At 34.0% G+C, this 17,407-nt stretch overlaps 1 protein-coding gene across 1 annotated transcript in view; it reads left to right on the forward strand.

Annotated features, from left to right (window-relative positions):
• Positions 1-17,407, forward strand: part of Faf1 (Fas associated factor 1) — a 459,649-nt gene that overhangs the window by 142,391 nt on the left and 299,851 nt on the right. Inside the window, exon 4 of the mRNA XM_047554623.1 lies at positions 1,339-1,544. Coding sequence (XP_047410579.1) covers positions 1,339-1,544 — 206 coding nt within the window. The remainder of the gene's footprint in view (positions 1-1,338; positions 1,545-17,407) is intronic.

Here is a 17,407-nt window from a genome sequence, read left to right on the forward strand (position 1 = left end):
ATGGAAGTGAGGTTGATTTGGGGAGGGAAAAATATTCTTTGAAGGAATAGCTTGTGTTCTCCAGTGAAATGGGAAGGATCAAGGTGAGATAAGAAATGAAGACAGTTGTGTTTTTTAACAGAGAGTGATCAACTATATTATTAATATAGAGAGTGATCCTATACTTCACTATAGGATGCAAATGGGAAGGTAGGATTCAAATCAAACAGGTCTTTATAGGCCTGTTATAGAAGAGCTGACAGGATTAACAGAAAGATTAAGAAATAATTATATAAAGACATTTATTTCTTTAATTTCACTGTAGGGATGGTATGGAAAGAATGCAGTGGAGCAAGAGAATATAGTAAGAGATCAGTTGGGAGGCTATTATATTAGTTGGTACAAGAGATGATTGTGGTTTGGATTAAGGCAGCAGATTTAAGAGAGTAAAGGTGGATGGTTTATCTAAAAGAGATTTAGGAGGTGAAATTGAAAGGACTGATTAGATGTGAGGGTTGAGGAAGAGAAGGAATCAAGGCTAACACTATAGGTGTCTGGATTGGACTGCTGATATTAGGAATAATGGAGGATCAGGCTTGGGGAAATATTAATGAGTCAGGCTTTAGACACCGAGTTTGAGGTTTGAGATCTTACTAGGGTACCAGGTATTGTGCAAAGATAATTACTTTTCCTGTATTATAAATGCAGTAGCTACTAAGTAGGCAGAGCCAGGATTTCATTTTTAGTTTTTCTTAAATGAAAGATTGGAACATGTTTCAGTGTTACTCAAAAGAATCTGGGGGTGGGGGAGAATCCAGAAGACAAGGAGATGTTAAAGAATTGGAAAGGAAAGGAAGGATAATCCCTAATGTAAAACTAATAAGGAGATGGTTTTAGGTTTTTCACACAGGAAAAATGATGTCCCCTCTATTTTATATGAAGAGAGAGTGAGAGAGAGTGTATATATGGGTTAGTTTGTGGATTTAATGTTAAGATACAGGAAATTCCTCTTGATGGCTTCTGTTTTCTTTGTGGACTAGGAAAAAAAATACCTTTTAAGATCAGAATCTTGTAAATTGGATGGGGTAAAATTGAGATTTAAAGTTGTAAAATTTCCAAATGGTCTTTGTGGAAAGTAGAGTTAATGAGTCATGAGTCAAATCATGATTCAGAGTATGTGATAATGTGGCTGTTAGTCCCTGGAAAAGATTTTATTGGAGGAAGTGGAACCTGTGTTTGGCTTTGACACATTGGTATGTAAACTTGATAGGTAGAATATAGAAGTCAGAGATGAAGAGGGTCACTGGTAGTATTCTGTAATGATTTTATGATAATTCTTCTTTTCTGTCAACATTTTAGTGATTATGGAGGTGAGACCATACAAGGCCCTGCATTTGATCCAGCAAGTCACCCAGCTCCAGCTACTACTACTCCCTCCTCTTCTGCATTTCGACCTGTGGTGCCATCTAGGCAGATTGTAGAAAGGCAACCTCGTATGCTGGATTTCAGAGTTGAGTACAGAGACAGAAATGTTGATGTGGTACTTGAAGACAGCTGTACTGTTGGTAAGACTCTCTCTACCATAAAGTCCTCACAAATGAGTAACTAATTAGGTATATATTCAGTTTAATTCTTTTCTTTTGAATTGATTGCCACTGAGAAGGGAGGGGGAAGCAAATTGAAACTGATGCTTTCCTATACAGATTGATTATTGTGTTCTGTGTTGAGACTAAGGTAAGTTCAAGAATTATTTTTTTTGGTTGTTTCACATGGATGCAATGGTGTATGATGCTGTTTTAGGGGTGATGCAAATAAAAAATACTATAACTCTTGAGAATATCGCACACCAGCTTTATTACTAAAACTCATTCATTTTTCATACCATGTTTCTTAGTTTTAGGCAGTAACAGAATACCTGAGTCTGGATAATTTTTAAAAGAAGAGAAATTAATTTTCTCCCATTTCTGAGGGCTGAGAAATCAAAGATCAAGGCACTGGCAGGTTCAGTGTCTCTTGATGGCTGCTCTCTACTTCCAAGATGGTACATGGATGCCGCATCCTCTGGAGAGAGAATTGCTCTGTTCTCACATGGCGTAAAGCAGAAGGGCAAAAGGAATGAGCTTTCTTTGTCAAGCCCTTTAGTAAGGGTCTCTAAAGGGCAGAACCCTCATTGCCTGATTACTTCTTAAAGGTTCTACTTCTTAATACTATCACATGACACTACCTGATATATTCAAACCTGGAAATCAGACATGAGATGTGTTTCCATCCCCCGTTTTTTTTTTTCTTTCCCCTTTCCCTCTCTGCCAATTGAAAAAATCTTATTAAAGGAAACTCAAATTATGTGCCTGCCATTTCTGGGTAGACTTCAAGTTACTTTAAGTAACTAAGTTACTCTAGTTTAACTATATTGAAGTCATACTTTGTTCAGATTATTTGATCCCATTTTGTTGTAGACAGAAATTGTATTTCTATTTTAATGTAGTTTTTCCTTGAATCCAGATATATCTGAAACTTTGCCTTTGTTAATTTTGTGGGGAATTCTTTTCTAATACAATTTCACTAATTGATCTTGAAAAACAAAATTGTTGAAACACTAAACACTAATCAGACCATATTATTCTCTCACTTAAAACTGTTTAAAAAACTTTTCACTTTTTAGGATAAAATTTTAACATGACTTGTAAGTTCCTGCCTATTATGTCTCTGCCTATATTTCCAGTTTTACCTTTGACACTCTTCCCCTTACTCACTGTGCTATATCATAATTGACTTTTTTTAAATTAACTGAATGGATCAATAGCATTGTTCAAGTAGTTTTCTTATCGATCTTCTATCTGGATGTTTTATTCATTATTGACGGTGAAATATTGAAATCCTTTACTATAATTATGTTGATGTCTGTTTTAGCCATTAGTTTCATAATGTTTTCTTCATATATTTGGGTACTCTGATGTTGGATATTATATATTTATAATTTTATATATTCTTGGTGAATTGACCTTTTAATCATCATAAAATAGCCTTCTTTGTCTCTTATGACAAGTTTTGACTTAGTGTGTTTTGTTATATGTAAATAAGGCCACTCCTACTTTTCATTATTATTTACATGGAGTATTTTCTCTATGCTTTGTGTATCCATAAATCTAAATTGAGTCTTTTGTAATCACATATAATTGAACTTAAAAAAAATCCATTAAGCTACTCTTTTTTGTCCTCTTCTGTTTTATTTCTCCCCATTCTAGATATTTTATTATCACAAATGATACATCATTTTATATTGGTATCCATTATCATTTTTATAGTTATGCTGGGGTTTTTATACTGTCTTTTAACATATAGCAAATTAACAGTGACTTAAACATCATAATATAGTATTCTGCATTTGTCTATATATTTATTTTTATCAGTGAACTTTGTATTGTCATAAGCTTTCTTGTTGCTGCCTAGTATCCTTTTGTTTCAAGTTGAAGAATTCACATTAACATTTATAAGGCAGGTGCTGAACTCCCTCAGCTTTTGGTTATCAGGGAAAGCTTTTACTCCTATTTCATTTTTGAAAGATCATTTTGCCAGATAGAGTTTTCTTGGTTGACAGATATTTTAAGTTCTTCACTATTGCCATTTTATTGTTTTCTGTCTTATTGCCTTTTTGTTACATTTTTTCCCCCCATCTTACCAAGCTTTATCTCTCAGAAGGGATATGTCTCCCTTCTGACATATAAGGTTTTTGACTTCTGACAATGTGATTAAAATGTGTCTTTGTTTGGACTTCTGTGGCTTTATCCTAGTGAAGTGCTTTTGGTGTCTTGAATCTGGATGTCTAGTTCATTCCCAGATTGGGAGGTTTTAGTATATTATTTATGTTCAAACTTATTTATGTTCAAACCCTTTGACTTTTCTCCTTCTGTAACTCCCATAATGAGTAAAGTGATCCACATGATGGTATGGACCATGTCTCTTAGGCTTGCTTTACTCTTTCTCACTTTTTTTCCTTTTTTATTCTCTGCATAATTTCATAATTTCAGATGATCTGTTTTTCAAGTTTGTGAATTTTTTTCTTTTACTTTTTCAAGTCTGCTTGAATTTTTAAATTCTGTTATTGTGTTCTTCACCTCTACATTTTTTAAAGCAATTTCTCATTGTTGATATTCTCATTTTCTTAATTCATCTTTTTCCTGAGGTCATTGAGCACCTTTGTGGTAGTTATTTTGTATTATTTTTCAATAATTTATATCCTTCCATTTTGTTTTTGGAGATATTAAGTTTACGTTATTGTTTTTGCCTCATTTCCCTGTTTCTTTGTGTGTCTTTTTAACTGTTGAGTTCATCCCACCCCTCCCACCACCACCACATACACACACCAAATAGCTGTCTCTTTTCAGTCTTTATAGACTAGGTTCATACAGGGAAAGACTTTTACCAGTTAGTCCAGTTGGAGATTCTGGGAGCCTTTGATATATTTTCTGTGAATGTATCTTTGGGTTTACATATGTAAGTTTCTAGTTAGAGTGACTTGGTGATTTACTTTTTTAGGAGCATGTAATCTTTTACTCTGGTGTCTTTCTATAAAACTGCAGGTTTTTGGAAAAGCTGCAAGATGCTCTGCCTTTTCTTCTTAGTAGTTTGAAGGCTTCTAGAGTACTTTGGGTCCCATCAATGCTCTGAGTTGAGTGGCTGACAAACTGGAACCTTGGGTGGTGTCCCCAAAAGGTGAACTGTTTGATGTACTTTGCACTCTCCCTCAAAGGGTGTTGCTATATTAGTTGTATTAGCCCCTGTTTGCTGTACTGTGAGCCCTCTGAAACAGCACCAAGATGCACAGCTATTCTTTGTTCTTAGCAGCACACAGCACACCAAAGCAGATGAGACAGACATCAGTGCCTGGAGCAGCATCCTGAAAATCTGGAATATTGGACACAGACCTCAACTCTTTCCATCCCCACGAGTGGTGTGTTAGAATTGTTAAGTGAACATGTGTTAATCTAATCCATCATCTTTGTTTTTAATGATTCTCAACCTGGTGCACTTTCCTGTCAGTGCTTAGATTCAGCATGACAGAAGCCAGTTCCTTAGGCAGCACTTGAAAAAACCTGACTACTACATATATATGTTTTGGTCTTCTCTTAACTTCTCCAGGGAGAACTTGAGAACTAGGGAGTTTTCTCATTGAGTCAAGGGGAAAGATTATGCTATAGATTTTCCTGATGGCTTCTTTATGTTTGGTTTCTTTTTTGCCCAGAGTATCATAGTCTCTAAATTGATTTCTGGATTTCTTACAGAGGATGTCATTTTTAATTTTTATTGAATTGATGTTTCCATAATGGGACAGAGGATCTGGGGCTTCCTGTGCTACTATCTAGTTGACCTCACCCCTTTCCTGTATATTGTATTGTGTTATTTATTTTCTCTTTCATAGTACTTAAGTGTTCTATAGTATAATTTTTTTGGACTAGCTATGCTCTTTGAATACTAAAGCCATTTCTCTTTATTGCTATGGTTTCATTATTCAGTGCATAGTTGTTTAATAAATACCCTTTGACTGAATACAATTACTTTTTTGGAAGTTCATTACAGTTTTGAATTGCTTAATGATGGGATACATTCTGTTAGAAATGATAGTTGGGCATTTCAGCATTGTATGAACATCATAAGAGTATACATACACAAACTAAGACAGCTAGCTACAATGTCACTAGGTGATACAATCTTAGAGATCAACATTGTATATGCACTCTGTTCTCCAAAATGTCATTGTATGGCACATGACTTTATTTGTATGAAATTACCTTGTTAATAACATATGTTCATTTTGCCATTCAAGGCTGGCATGTGTGTGGCTTCAGTTTCTTTTCATACTTTTGTATGACTAGGACCACTGAAAATGAACATGAGTTATGCAACTGTCCACCTAGATAACAAATAAAACTTCCCACTATTTTTGGCCAAAGAAAGTCCTACATTCACTAATGTGGGTTGGAAGAAACTCCTAATTATGAAAAGGAAGGGATAAACAATTTGATAAAAAATTAGCTGTGAAACAAAGCAGGCTTATATATTGGACAAGATCTTATAGGTATATCATATGGTTTGAAAGGCAGTAAAACACAGTGATTAAAAGTATGGATTTTAGGACTGGGGCTAGCTCAGTGGTAGAGCAGTTGCACACATGTGTGAAGCCCTAGGTTCAATCCCTAGCACTGGGAAGTTGGGGGGTAAGGTATGGATTTTTCAGTCAGACAGACCTAGATTTTAATGCTGATTCTACACTGTTTAATTATTTGATGTGTGATATTGATATTTTTTTGTAATGTCTTAATCATTTGGGGCTGATATAATAAATACACATATTCTGGATAGCTTCAATAAAGAACAATATTTCTTATGATCCTAGAATCTAGGAAGTAAAAAATCAAGGTACCTACATATCTGAGGTCTGCTGGGGCTCGACATCTTGATTTGAAGATAGCTGTCTCATCAGTGAATCTCAAAAGCTTAGGACAGAGAAAGAAACCAGCTCTGTGTTCTTCTTGTAAGGCCTTTAATGTCAATATACTTTTCTCCCCTTACGACTTAATCATTCCAAGGATCCAACCTCCAAATATCATCTGCATTGAGGTGCAGAGTTTCATCAGAGAAAGAAACATTCAATCCATATCATCTTTTGAGGAATGTGTTAGACCAGAATTTTGTGCCCAGCTTGGTAACATAGTGGGATCCCATTTAAAAAATAAAAAGAAATGTCCTTCTTTATCCCTTCTGACTAACTTTGGCTTGAAGTCCACATTATCTCATATGAGTATGGATACTCTGGCTTTTTTGCTGAGTCCATGTGCATGGTATGTTTTTTCCCATCCTTTCACCTTTAGTCTGTGGGTATCTCTTTCTATGAGATGAGTCTCTTGCAGGTAGCATATTGTTGGATCTTTCTTTTTAATCCAATCTGCCAGAATATGTCTTTTGATTGAAAGAAATTAAAGGGATACGAATAGGAAAAGAAGAACTCAAACTATCCCTATTTGCTGATGACATGATTATATATTTACAGGAACCAGGAAATTCCACCAGAAAGCTTTTAGAACTCGTAAGTGAATTCAGTAAAGTAGCAGGATATAAGATCAATGCTCATAAATCCAATGCATATTTATACATAAGTGATGAATCTTCAGAAAGAGAAGTTAGGAAAACTACCTCATTCACAATAGCTTCGGAAAAAAAAAAATACTTGGGAATCAATCTAACAAAAGAGGTGAAAGACCTCTACAATGAGAACTACAGAACACCAAAGAAAGAAATTCAAGAAAACCTTAGAAGATGAAAAGATCTCCCACGTTCTTGGATAGGAAGAATTAATATTGTCAAAATGGCCATACTACCTAAAGTGCTATACAGATTCAATGCAATTCCATTTAAAATCCCAATGATGTACCTCATCATTGAAATAGAAATAGAAATAGAACAAGCGATCATGAAATTCATCTGGAAGAATAAGAAATCCAGAATAGCTAAAGCAATCCTTAGCAGGAAGAGAGAAACGGGGGGTATTGCAGTACCAGAACTTCAACTATACTACAAAGCAATAGTAACAAAAATGGCATGGTATTGATACCAAACAATACAGGTAGATCAATGGTACAGAATAGAGGACATGGACACAAACCCAAAGAAACACAATTTTCTCATACTAGACAAAGGGGCCAAAAATATGCAATGGAGAAAAGATAACCTCTTTAACAAATGGTGCTGGGAAAACTGGAAATCCATATGCAGCAGAATGCAACTAAACCCCTATCTGTTACCCTGCACAAAACTCAACTCAAAATGGATCAAGGACCTTGGAATCAGACCAGAGACCCTGCACCTTATAGAGAAAAAGTAGGTCCGAATCTTCAACATGTCGGCTTAGGATCAGACTTCCTTAACAGGACTCGCATAGCACAAGAAATGAAAGCAAAAATCAATAACTGGGATAGATTCAAACCAAAAAGCTTTCTCTCAGCAAAGGAAACTATCAGCAATGTAAAGAGAGAATCTACAGAGCAGGAGAAAATCTTTGCCACTCATACTTCAGATAAAGCACTAATTTCCAGAATATATAAAGAACTCAAAAAACTCTACACCAAGAATACAAATAACCCAGTCAACAAATGGGCTGAGGAAATGAACAGACACTTCACAGAAGATCTATAAGCAATCAACAGATATATGAAAAAATGTTCAACATGTCTAGTAATAAGAGAAATGCAAATCAAAACTGCCCTAAGATTCCATCTCACCCCAATTAGAATGGTGATTATCAAGAATACAAGCAACAATAGGTGTTGGCAAGGATGTGGGGAGAAAGGTACACTCATACATTGCTGGTGGGGCTGCAAATTAGTGCAGCCACTCTGGAAAGCAGTGTGGAGATTCCTTAGAAAACTTGGAATGGAACCACCATTTGACCCAGCTATCCCACTCCTTGGCCTATACCCAAAGGACTTAAAATCAGCATACTACAGAGATACAGCCACATCAATGTTCATAGCTGCTCAATTCACAATAGCCAGACTGTGGAACCAACCTATATGCCCCTCAATTGATGAATGGATAAAGAAACTGTGATATATGTACACACACACACACACACACACACACACAATAGAATATTACTCAGCCATAAAGCATATAATAAAATTATGGCATTTGCAGGCAAATGAATGAAATTGGAGAATATCATGCTAAATGAGACAAGCCAACCTCAAAAACCCAAAGGACGAATGATCTCGCTGATAAGCGGATGATGACACATTATGGGGAGTGGGAGGGAGGCAAGAACAGAGGAAGGAGGGATTGTATCGAGGGAAAAGAGGGGTGGGAGAGGTGGGGGGGAGGAACAAATAACAGAGTGAATCAAAAATCATTACCCTGTGTAAATATATGATTACACAAATGGTATGCCTCTACTTCATGTACAGAGAAACAAGATGTATCCCATTTGTTTACAATAAAAAAAAAAGATATTGTAGATAAAATGCCTCTACAGAGTAAAAACTTAGTAAAGGGTATCCTATGTTGCTGCTTCTGCTTTAGCCACACTTTTACTGCAGTTGTATATTTTGAATCCATCTGGCTTCCTAGTTAGTAAGAAATTTACAAACTCATCTTTTCTGCTTGTTTAAGGTAACTTTTTCCAGAAATAGAAATCAATAGCAGTAATGGAATACACTTAAGGTACTACTTTCTGATGTAAAAACCTAGAGTCTTAGTCTACAGACTTCAGAAACCCTATGTACTTGATCAGAAATTATGAAGATTAGTTATTATTTTCAGAGTTTCAAAGAGCAAGTTTCTGCAGTTTTCCTTAAAACCCTGTGTCAAGAAAATATTTTACCCTCCTTAAATAGATCTTTTATGCTGATATTTCAATCCATGTTCTCTTGTTTGATCTGTAGTAAAAATAGATAAGTTTGTATTAGCTTTCCTTCTTATATACAAAATTACCATGTCTTCTTTTCTCAGACTGAATAAGCTAATTCTATTAATTTTTCCTCAAAACCTTTTTTTTTTTTCACTTCTTTATTCTTGTACTTTTATGTATGCCTTGCTTTTTTCACAGATGTTAAATGAGAAAGTCATTTTTTGTTGTGTTTTGACCATGCATTCATTTGGAAGTATTTTACTTTAAATTGTTAGGTGCATGTTGCCCTCATGATTGTCTTTTTAATTCTTTAAAAATTTCCCCCCATCCAGTCACATATTAAAAGGATGTACTTGAAGATTTTTCATTTTGAGTTCTACCAAATTAAAGTTGAACCTTGATCTTTCTGCTTTAGCATATTAAATGATAATACTTGTGGAGTGCATACTGTGTACAAGCTTCTGTATTAACTATTTTACATACTATGAGGAGTGTTTGAGTTACAAAACCTTTGTCTTATCTTCAAAAGAAATTAAAGCTACTTTATAAATATTGAAAACTACTGTAGTTAGGTGTGATAAGAGAGACCAGTCAGAAAAAAAGGAAAGAGATGAAATGAAAATAAAGTAAAATAATAGAAAGTCAGGTAAATTCTTTGATGTGCAATATACTAGCTGGAGTTGAACCACACATTTTCAACTAGTGATTCTAAAAGAGAAATTAACTTATTTATTTTATTTCAGTATTCTTAAAGGAAAAGCAAATACTCAGAAAAAAGTCAGTGTATCTGAGCATAAAATAATAAATTTCAAAGACTCCTTAGAGAGAATAAACATACCTATGAGGTTATTTCTATATGATTAGTCCTACTATGTATATATGTCTTATTTCAAGTCTCAGAGGTACACTGTATACAACATTTTTAAGCCAGATTCCTGATCCATTTTGACCCCCCTCCCCCAGTCCTGTGCCAATGAATACAAAATTCCAAAGTTTATTTTGAATTTAGCCCTTGTCAACAGACTGGTAATCTCTTTTTCCCAATCTTTGGTAGATAACTACATTCTTATTTAATATTTAGTGGCCAAACTCATCAAACTTTGTTATATGAAATAATTCTATTGTAGTTTACTAGACATTTGTTTTCCCTTTTTCTCTTTCCTGTTTAAGGTCTTTCTTCTTTTTAGTACTAGGAATTGAACTCAGGGGCACTTGACCAGTGAGCCACATCCCTAGCCCCCCCCTTTTTTATAAATATTTTTTTTTTAGTTGTAGATGGACACAGTACCTTTATTTTATTTATTGATTTTTATGTGGTGCTGAGGATTAAACCCAGTCTTTCATATGAGTGAGGCAAATGCTCTACCACTGAGCTACAATCCCAGTCCCCCTAGCCTTTTTTAAGACAGTATCTTACTGAGTTGCTTTAGGGCTTCACTAAATTGCTGAGACAGGCTTTGAACTTGTGAACCTTCTGCCTCAGCCTTCCAAGCCTCTGGGATTACAGGTATATAGCACGTGCCCGGATTAAGGTCTTACTTTGAGAAAAAAAAAAATTTATAGTGGTGAGTTGGAAAGTATATAATGAGGAAATGGAGTTATGAATAATTGACTTTTTTGGCTTCAGTATGGCTTTAAAAAGTTCATTGAGTTTTAAATGATTTTTAAATGAGCTTATATTTCTGATGATTAAATTCCATCTACTAATATTTAAAAATGATTTTATTTTTTTTTCAGTATTAGTCAGAATTGACCATTCTTGTTACTTATGTGGATTTTCAGTAATATTGTTAAGGCAACTTTTGTCTATTAGTTTTGGACCACTTAAAAAATGTGAGACTTTTTTGTTAATTTCTTAGTTTATTGATGGATATTTTTATTATTATCGCCATTTCAAAATTTTTTCTTTTAAATCTTAAAAATTAGTTCAGATTTTGTCTTTTTTAGGAAAACTAGGTATTCAGTTCAATATTAAATAAATGTTAACTGCTATTATGTTGCTTGTGACCAAATTCATGTGAATGAACAGTCTCACTCAGTTCTTTTTGTTGATGGGCTATTTGATGTACGGTAGAAGTTCATAGATATTTTGAATACTTGAACTATTTTCCTAACTGAGAGAAATCCTTTCTCTTTTCAAGCAGAGTATGTAGTGAGATTTCCACTGCTGTGACAAAATAGCTGACAATCAAGTTATAAGGAGAAGAGATTTATTTTGCTTGGTTTCAGAGGTTTCAGTCCATGGTTGGTTGGTTCTTTCACTTTGGGCATGTGGTGAGGCAGAACGTTATGGTGAGGAGTACACAGTGGAGCAGAACTGCTTACCTCATGGTGGCAAAGGAAGCAAGGAGAGAGGGAGGGGACCAGTATCTCAATATATCCTTCAAGGGCATGCCCCCAGTAACCTTCCAACTAGTTCTTCCAACTAGGCCCCACCTTCTAAACTTTCTACCACCTCCTAATTGCACCACCGCTGGGGACTAAGCCTTCAGTAAACCTTTAGAGGACATTGTACTTCCCAAGTGTAGCAGATAGTGATCAGGAACACATGCATCTCTGGATGATATATGTGAATATTGCATTTTTAATTTGACCTTTATATGGAGAATGTGAGTATGGAAATATTTTAAAGCTTTATCATAGATCATATGAAAGAATTTCCAGGGACCATTTTTATAAACTGTTGACTTTATAATCCACTGTAAAAATGAACTTGTGCTGAAGTGTGATAGAGTAAGAGCAGACAAGTTGTCATCCTGTTTGAAAACAAATATAAGTAAAATAGTTACAACATATAATAAACAAAACATCTCAAAATAGATCAGATACTATTAATAGTGTTAATTGTCTTTTTCTGTATTATAGTTATTCTGTTATAAATGCCAGAGACTCATGTCGTGTACCTTCTCTTTAGTCAACGTTGTCATAACTGAGGAGGGCATATTTATGGGTAATATTTGGGCCTTTTTAGATTCTGTTTTCACTAGTTTTGTTCTGTTAAATTCTGTGAGTTGTATCACATCACTTGAATCATTCCATTTGTTATAGTGTCAGAATTCATTTTTTTCATGAGTTATTAACATAATTCCAATTTCCATGGGTTAAGATTTTTTCTCTCTAGTCTGTATTTTTCACAGTTGCACTGAAGTGATCTTTCTAAAAGCACAGCTTTCCTTAAATGGCTCCCTATTTCCTGCTTTGTATTTGATTTGCTCTTTGATTTGTTCTTTAAATTTATTGTTCTTTAAATGTTGTTTTTTAAATTATTTTTCCAAATATAGTGTTTAGCATAGTCATACCTGTTGAGGAAAGGAATTCTATAAAAGGAATTCTATAAAAGGGGATATGCATATATATGTATGTATATTTATTCATCCACCATAGGACATTTAAAATATATACTTATTCAATTTTATGTGACCTGCAATACAGTAGTTCTATTAGATATAGACCATCTTATGGTTATTCAGGAATTAGATAAATTCTAATATTTCTGTAGGTATGTGCATTTAAATTTAAAAATGCAAAGAGATGCTTAATAAAATAATGCAGCTTTTCATGTTATTGCCAGGAAAATGCAACAAGATATGAAACAGGTCTAAAACTAACCAAAAAATTTATATCAGAGTGACACCTAGTGGTAATGATATTGGCCCATTACTGTTTTTAAGTGTCCTCTGCAGTTTCATTTCGGTACCAGAAACCTTCTGAATTTTATTTTCTATTTCTAATGAAATAATTTTTTAAAATTTATTTTTAGATATACATGACAGTAGAGTGTATTTTGACATAATATTCATACATGGAATATAACTTCTCATTCTTGTGGTTGTACCTGATGTGGAGTTACACTGGTCATGTATTCATATATGAACATAGGAAGTTATGTCTGATTCATTCTACTGTCTTTCCTATTCCCATTTATTTTCTAATCTTGAATAAATGTTAATCTTGAAAAAATCTTAACCCATGGAAATCAGAATTATTTTTAAAGCATTAGTCCTTGTGTAAAATATTTTCTAGTGTAAAATAGTGTGATATCCTGGAGGGTAGGTATTATTATGTCTCAAAGATCTAACAGTGGATTTAACCTAATATACAAGTATTTAATAAAGATTGTTGCATTAGTGCTGTGAACAAACCTCCTTTAGTTGGACCTATTCAGCATAGCCTTAGTTCTGTTTCTGAAATGCAACAACAAAAATAGATCTGTTATTAGTTGAGTTATTTATTTATTTTTTATTTTTTACTTTTTTGGTACTGGGAATTGAACTCGGGGTCAATCAACCACTGAACCACATTCCACCCCTATTTTGTATTTTATTTAGAGGCAGGATCCCACTGAGTTGCTTAGCGCCTTGCCTTTGCTGAGGCTGGCTTTGAACTTAAGATCCTCTTGCCTCAGCCTCCTGAGCCACTGGGATTACAGGTGTGCACCCTTGTGCCCGGCTTTGTTGAATTATTTGTTCTTTTTTTGTTTGTTTGTGTTTAATCTACTTTGTTTTTAAAAAATATTTCTTTGTTGTAGATGGACGCAACACCTTTATTTTATACCTTTATTTTATTTAGTTATTTTTATGTATTACTGAGAATCAAACCCAGTGCCTCACACATGGGAGGCAAGTGCTCTACCTCTGAACCACAACCCTAGCCCTTAATCTACTTTCTTAAAACTACTTTTATTATATTAGACCATTTTTGTTTAAAAGAATCAAGTTAAATATGGAAAGATTTTAAATGTTCAGGAAGTGTGTTTCAGTCTGAAGAAGTTCATGTTAATTCAAACCATTATTTTCTAGAATCTGTAAAACTATTCTAGTCTTGACTCTGTAATTCAGATTAGTTTTGTAACTTTGGCAAATTTCTTTACCTGTTAATGTCCCAGACACATATTGTGAATAATGAACATTGAAGGGTTTTTTTGGTTGTTGTTAGTACATGCAAAAAGAAGGAAAGAGCAACAGTCCTGTTTGCCATTCAGATATATTGTGAACACAAAATGGCATGAGGTCTAATTATAATCTGTACTTTTGGGAATGGTAGGCAGCAAATGTTGTGTGTCAGTAGCATTGTTTGGTCCATTTGTAAACTGCTGTCGTTTCCATGCCAGTGTTTGTATATTGCCCAAATAATTTGTAGAATCATTTAAAAGCCTGAATAAGCAGCATAATAATTCCAAAAAGTCCAGTAGTGGTTACCAGAATCTAGGAGGAACTGCTATTTAATGGGTATAGAGTTCAGGGTGATGAAAAAGTTATGAAGATAAATAATAGTAATAGTTGCATATTATAAATGTAGTCAGTGGTACTGAACTATACACTTAAAAATTGTTGAAATGGAGCTATGCATATTTTGCACAATGAAAAAAGAAAAAGCATTGCTTGGAAGTAAATGTTATTTTCTTTGACTAGTAATGAGGTAACACATCTTTACTAATTGTATGGTTCTGTTATAACTTATAAGTTTATAATAAATTATTTTTTTATCTGTTACCTGCTTTGCAGGTAACCCCCCTCCACCAGTTTGTTACTTACATTTTCATTTTCATTGTGCCTTTTGAAATATGGAAATTCTTTTTTTTATTGTAAACAAATGGAATACATGTTGTTTCTCTGTTTGTACATGGAGTAAAGGCATACCATTTGTGTAATCATAAATTTACATAGGGTAATGTTATTTGATTCATTCTGTTATTTTTTTCCCTTCTCCTCCCCCTGACCCCTGGAAATTCTTCATTTGTGTACTATTGGACCTTTTTTCCTCCGTAATTTTTCCCTTTATATTTGTGATTAGAAAGCCTTTCTGATACTGATACAATGTTTGGTTTTTGTATTCCTCAGAGTACCAAAATCAGTGCCCTGTACATCATGTATACTAACTAGACATGAAATTTTAGGACCGTAAAAGCCCCTGGAGGCAATTTGAGCTAGCTACCTATTTTACAAATAAGAAAATGTTAACCACAGAAAATTTGCCTTATCTATGGTCACACAAATGGTTATCATGGACCGGAACAGCTACTACTGACTTTTGACTCTTGTTTCATTTTCCCTTCTTGTAAAATTTTTTCTTCCCTCCCTCTCTCCCTTCCTTTTTAACTTTTTACTTTAGGTTTATTATACTTTCCAATAAATTTAAAATAATTTTGTTGTATGAATGAAAGAGTAATTTCCTTGCAAGCACAGCAAAGTGTTTTTGTTTGGGTTTTACAATATAAAAAGCAAAGGTATTGCTGGGTGCAGTGGTGTACACCTTGTAACCTCAGTAGCTCAGGAGACCCAGGTAGGAGGATCTTGAGTGTAAAGCCAGCCTTAGCAACTTGGCAAGACCCTAATCAACTCAGCAAGACCCTGTCTCTAAATAAAATATAAAAAAGTGTTGGAGATGTGTCTCAGTAGTTAAGCGCCCCTGTGTTCAATCCCCAGTTAAAAAAAAGGGGGGGGGGAAGGAAAGGCATAAATAGAAAATACAGTTGCTAATGAAAATTAATTGATAATCTTCAGTGATAATTCTTCTTTCTAAAGCACTGGACATTTTGCTCAATGGAAAATTATTTTAAAGACTTCCCTTTTCTATTAATTACCATTTTTAGGTTTCTTTCCACGTTAAGAGAACATTAATTTTTGGAAAGATTTCTTTTAAGTTACAGGCCCAATTAAACATCAGCTCCTGAGCAATCTGAGGCTTTAGAAAAAGAGCGTTTTTTAAGTATTACGAAATAGTGTCTAAAAGTAATGTCAAATCCTGTAGGATCCAGTGACATAGTGTGAATAACTTCATATAAAAATGAGCACAACTTTCTGCAATAAGGTCAGACCACCTCCCTTCACATATGTGTGTGTGTGTGTGTGTGTGTGTGTGTATATATATATATATGTAATTATTATGTTTTAATAATTATAGGTGCTAGTGTCTTTTAATAAGAACTTATGTATATGAGCAGCATGATATCATGCTATACAGGGGTTACATCTTTGAATTCAGAGGTTAGAATGGTACTGAGAAAAAACAGTGGGGCATTGTCTTGTCATTTCTTGTTCACTAGTAAATCATATCCCAGAGAAGTTTTAAACATCTGGTGTGATGGGTCCTTTCCATTCCTGTCTAAATTCTTCTTTTGATACAGAATCCTAATTTGATTTTTCTCAGAGGACTAGCTTTGACAATTTAAATGAGAAATATTTGTAGGGGAGAGTGGTGTGTAATGTTTAAAATAAATCAATGGAAATAATCAACTTTTTTAACATTAGAAAAATATTACTGAAACAAAAGAAAAATTTGCTTTTGAGAATTGTACTTAAATTATTTTTTTGCTTCTTTTGGGTGATGTTTGTTTATGTCAGCTCTGAAATGGGTTATATTTTATTTTACTCGAGTTTTTGGCGCCATCTTGTGTTGAAAATGGTAGGAGAATTAATCTGAAATGTTATGTGTAGCTTTTAAAAATATATATAATATAGAATTAAAAGCCCAGAGAGGGCTCGTAATTTGATTCACTAATATTCATGAAATGAAAGGGGACAATGCTTTCCATCTTAGTGATGGTAACACTGCAGTAGTTTGCTATATTCTGCTTGGAAATAGTATAACCATGGTATCCAGTTTTACTATAGTTTTGGAATATATTAATACCCATGTATTTTATATGAACAGAATCCCATTCTAGCCCCATGTTTGGTTGCCTTCTGCAAATTATAAAGGTTTAATATTATACATTTAAATCAATTTTTAAAATGAACTTGAGAAAAGGTATTTTTATAGAATCTATATCTTATAGATTCTGTTTATTAAGATTAGGACCTCTAAAGAAAAATAAATAAAACTATTTGAACTGATCTGTTTTTCAGGCATTTAAGTGACAAATAGAGAGTTTAAAAATCTATTCTTAGTTTGTTGGAATGTTAGCAGACTAACTGATTATTTTTCTCCCTGAGTAGGCCAAAATTAATTTAGAGTAATTGTTGACAAGGGTTTAGGTAGGGTTGTTTTTTTCCCCCTATTTTACTTTATTTTTTAAAAGTTAAGCTT

This window comes from Sciurus carolinensis, chromosome 1 (genome assembly GCF_902686445.1).
Source record: "Sciurus carolinensis chromosome 1, mSciCar1.2, whole genome shotgun sequence".
Taxonomy (NCBI): Eukaryota; Metazoa; Chordata; class Mammalia; order Rodentia; family Sciuridae; genus Sciurus; species Sciurus carolinensis.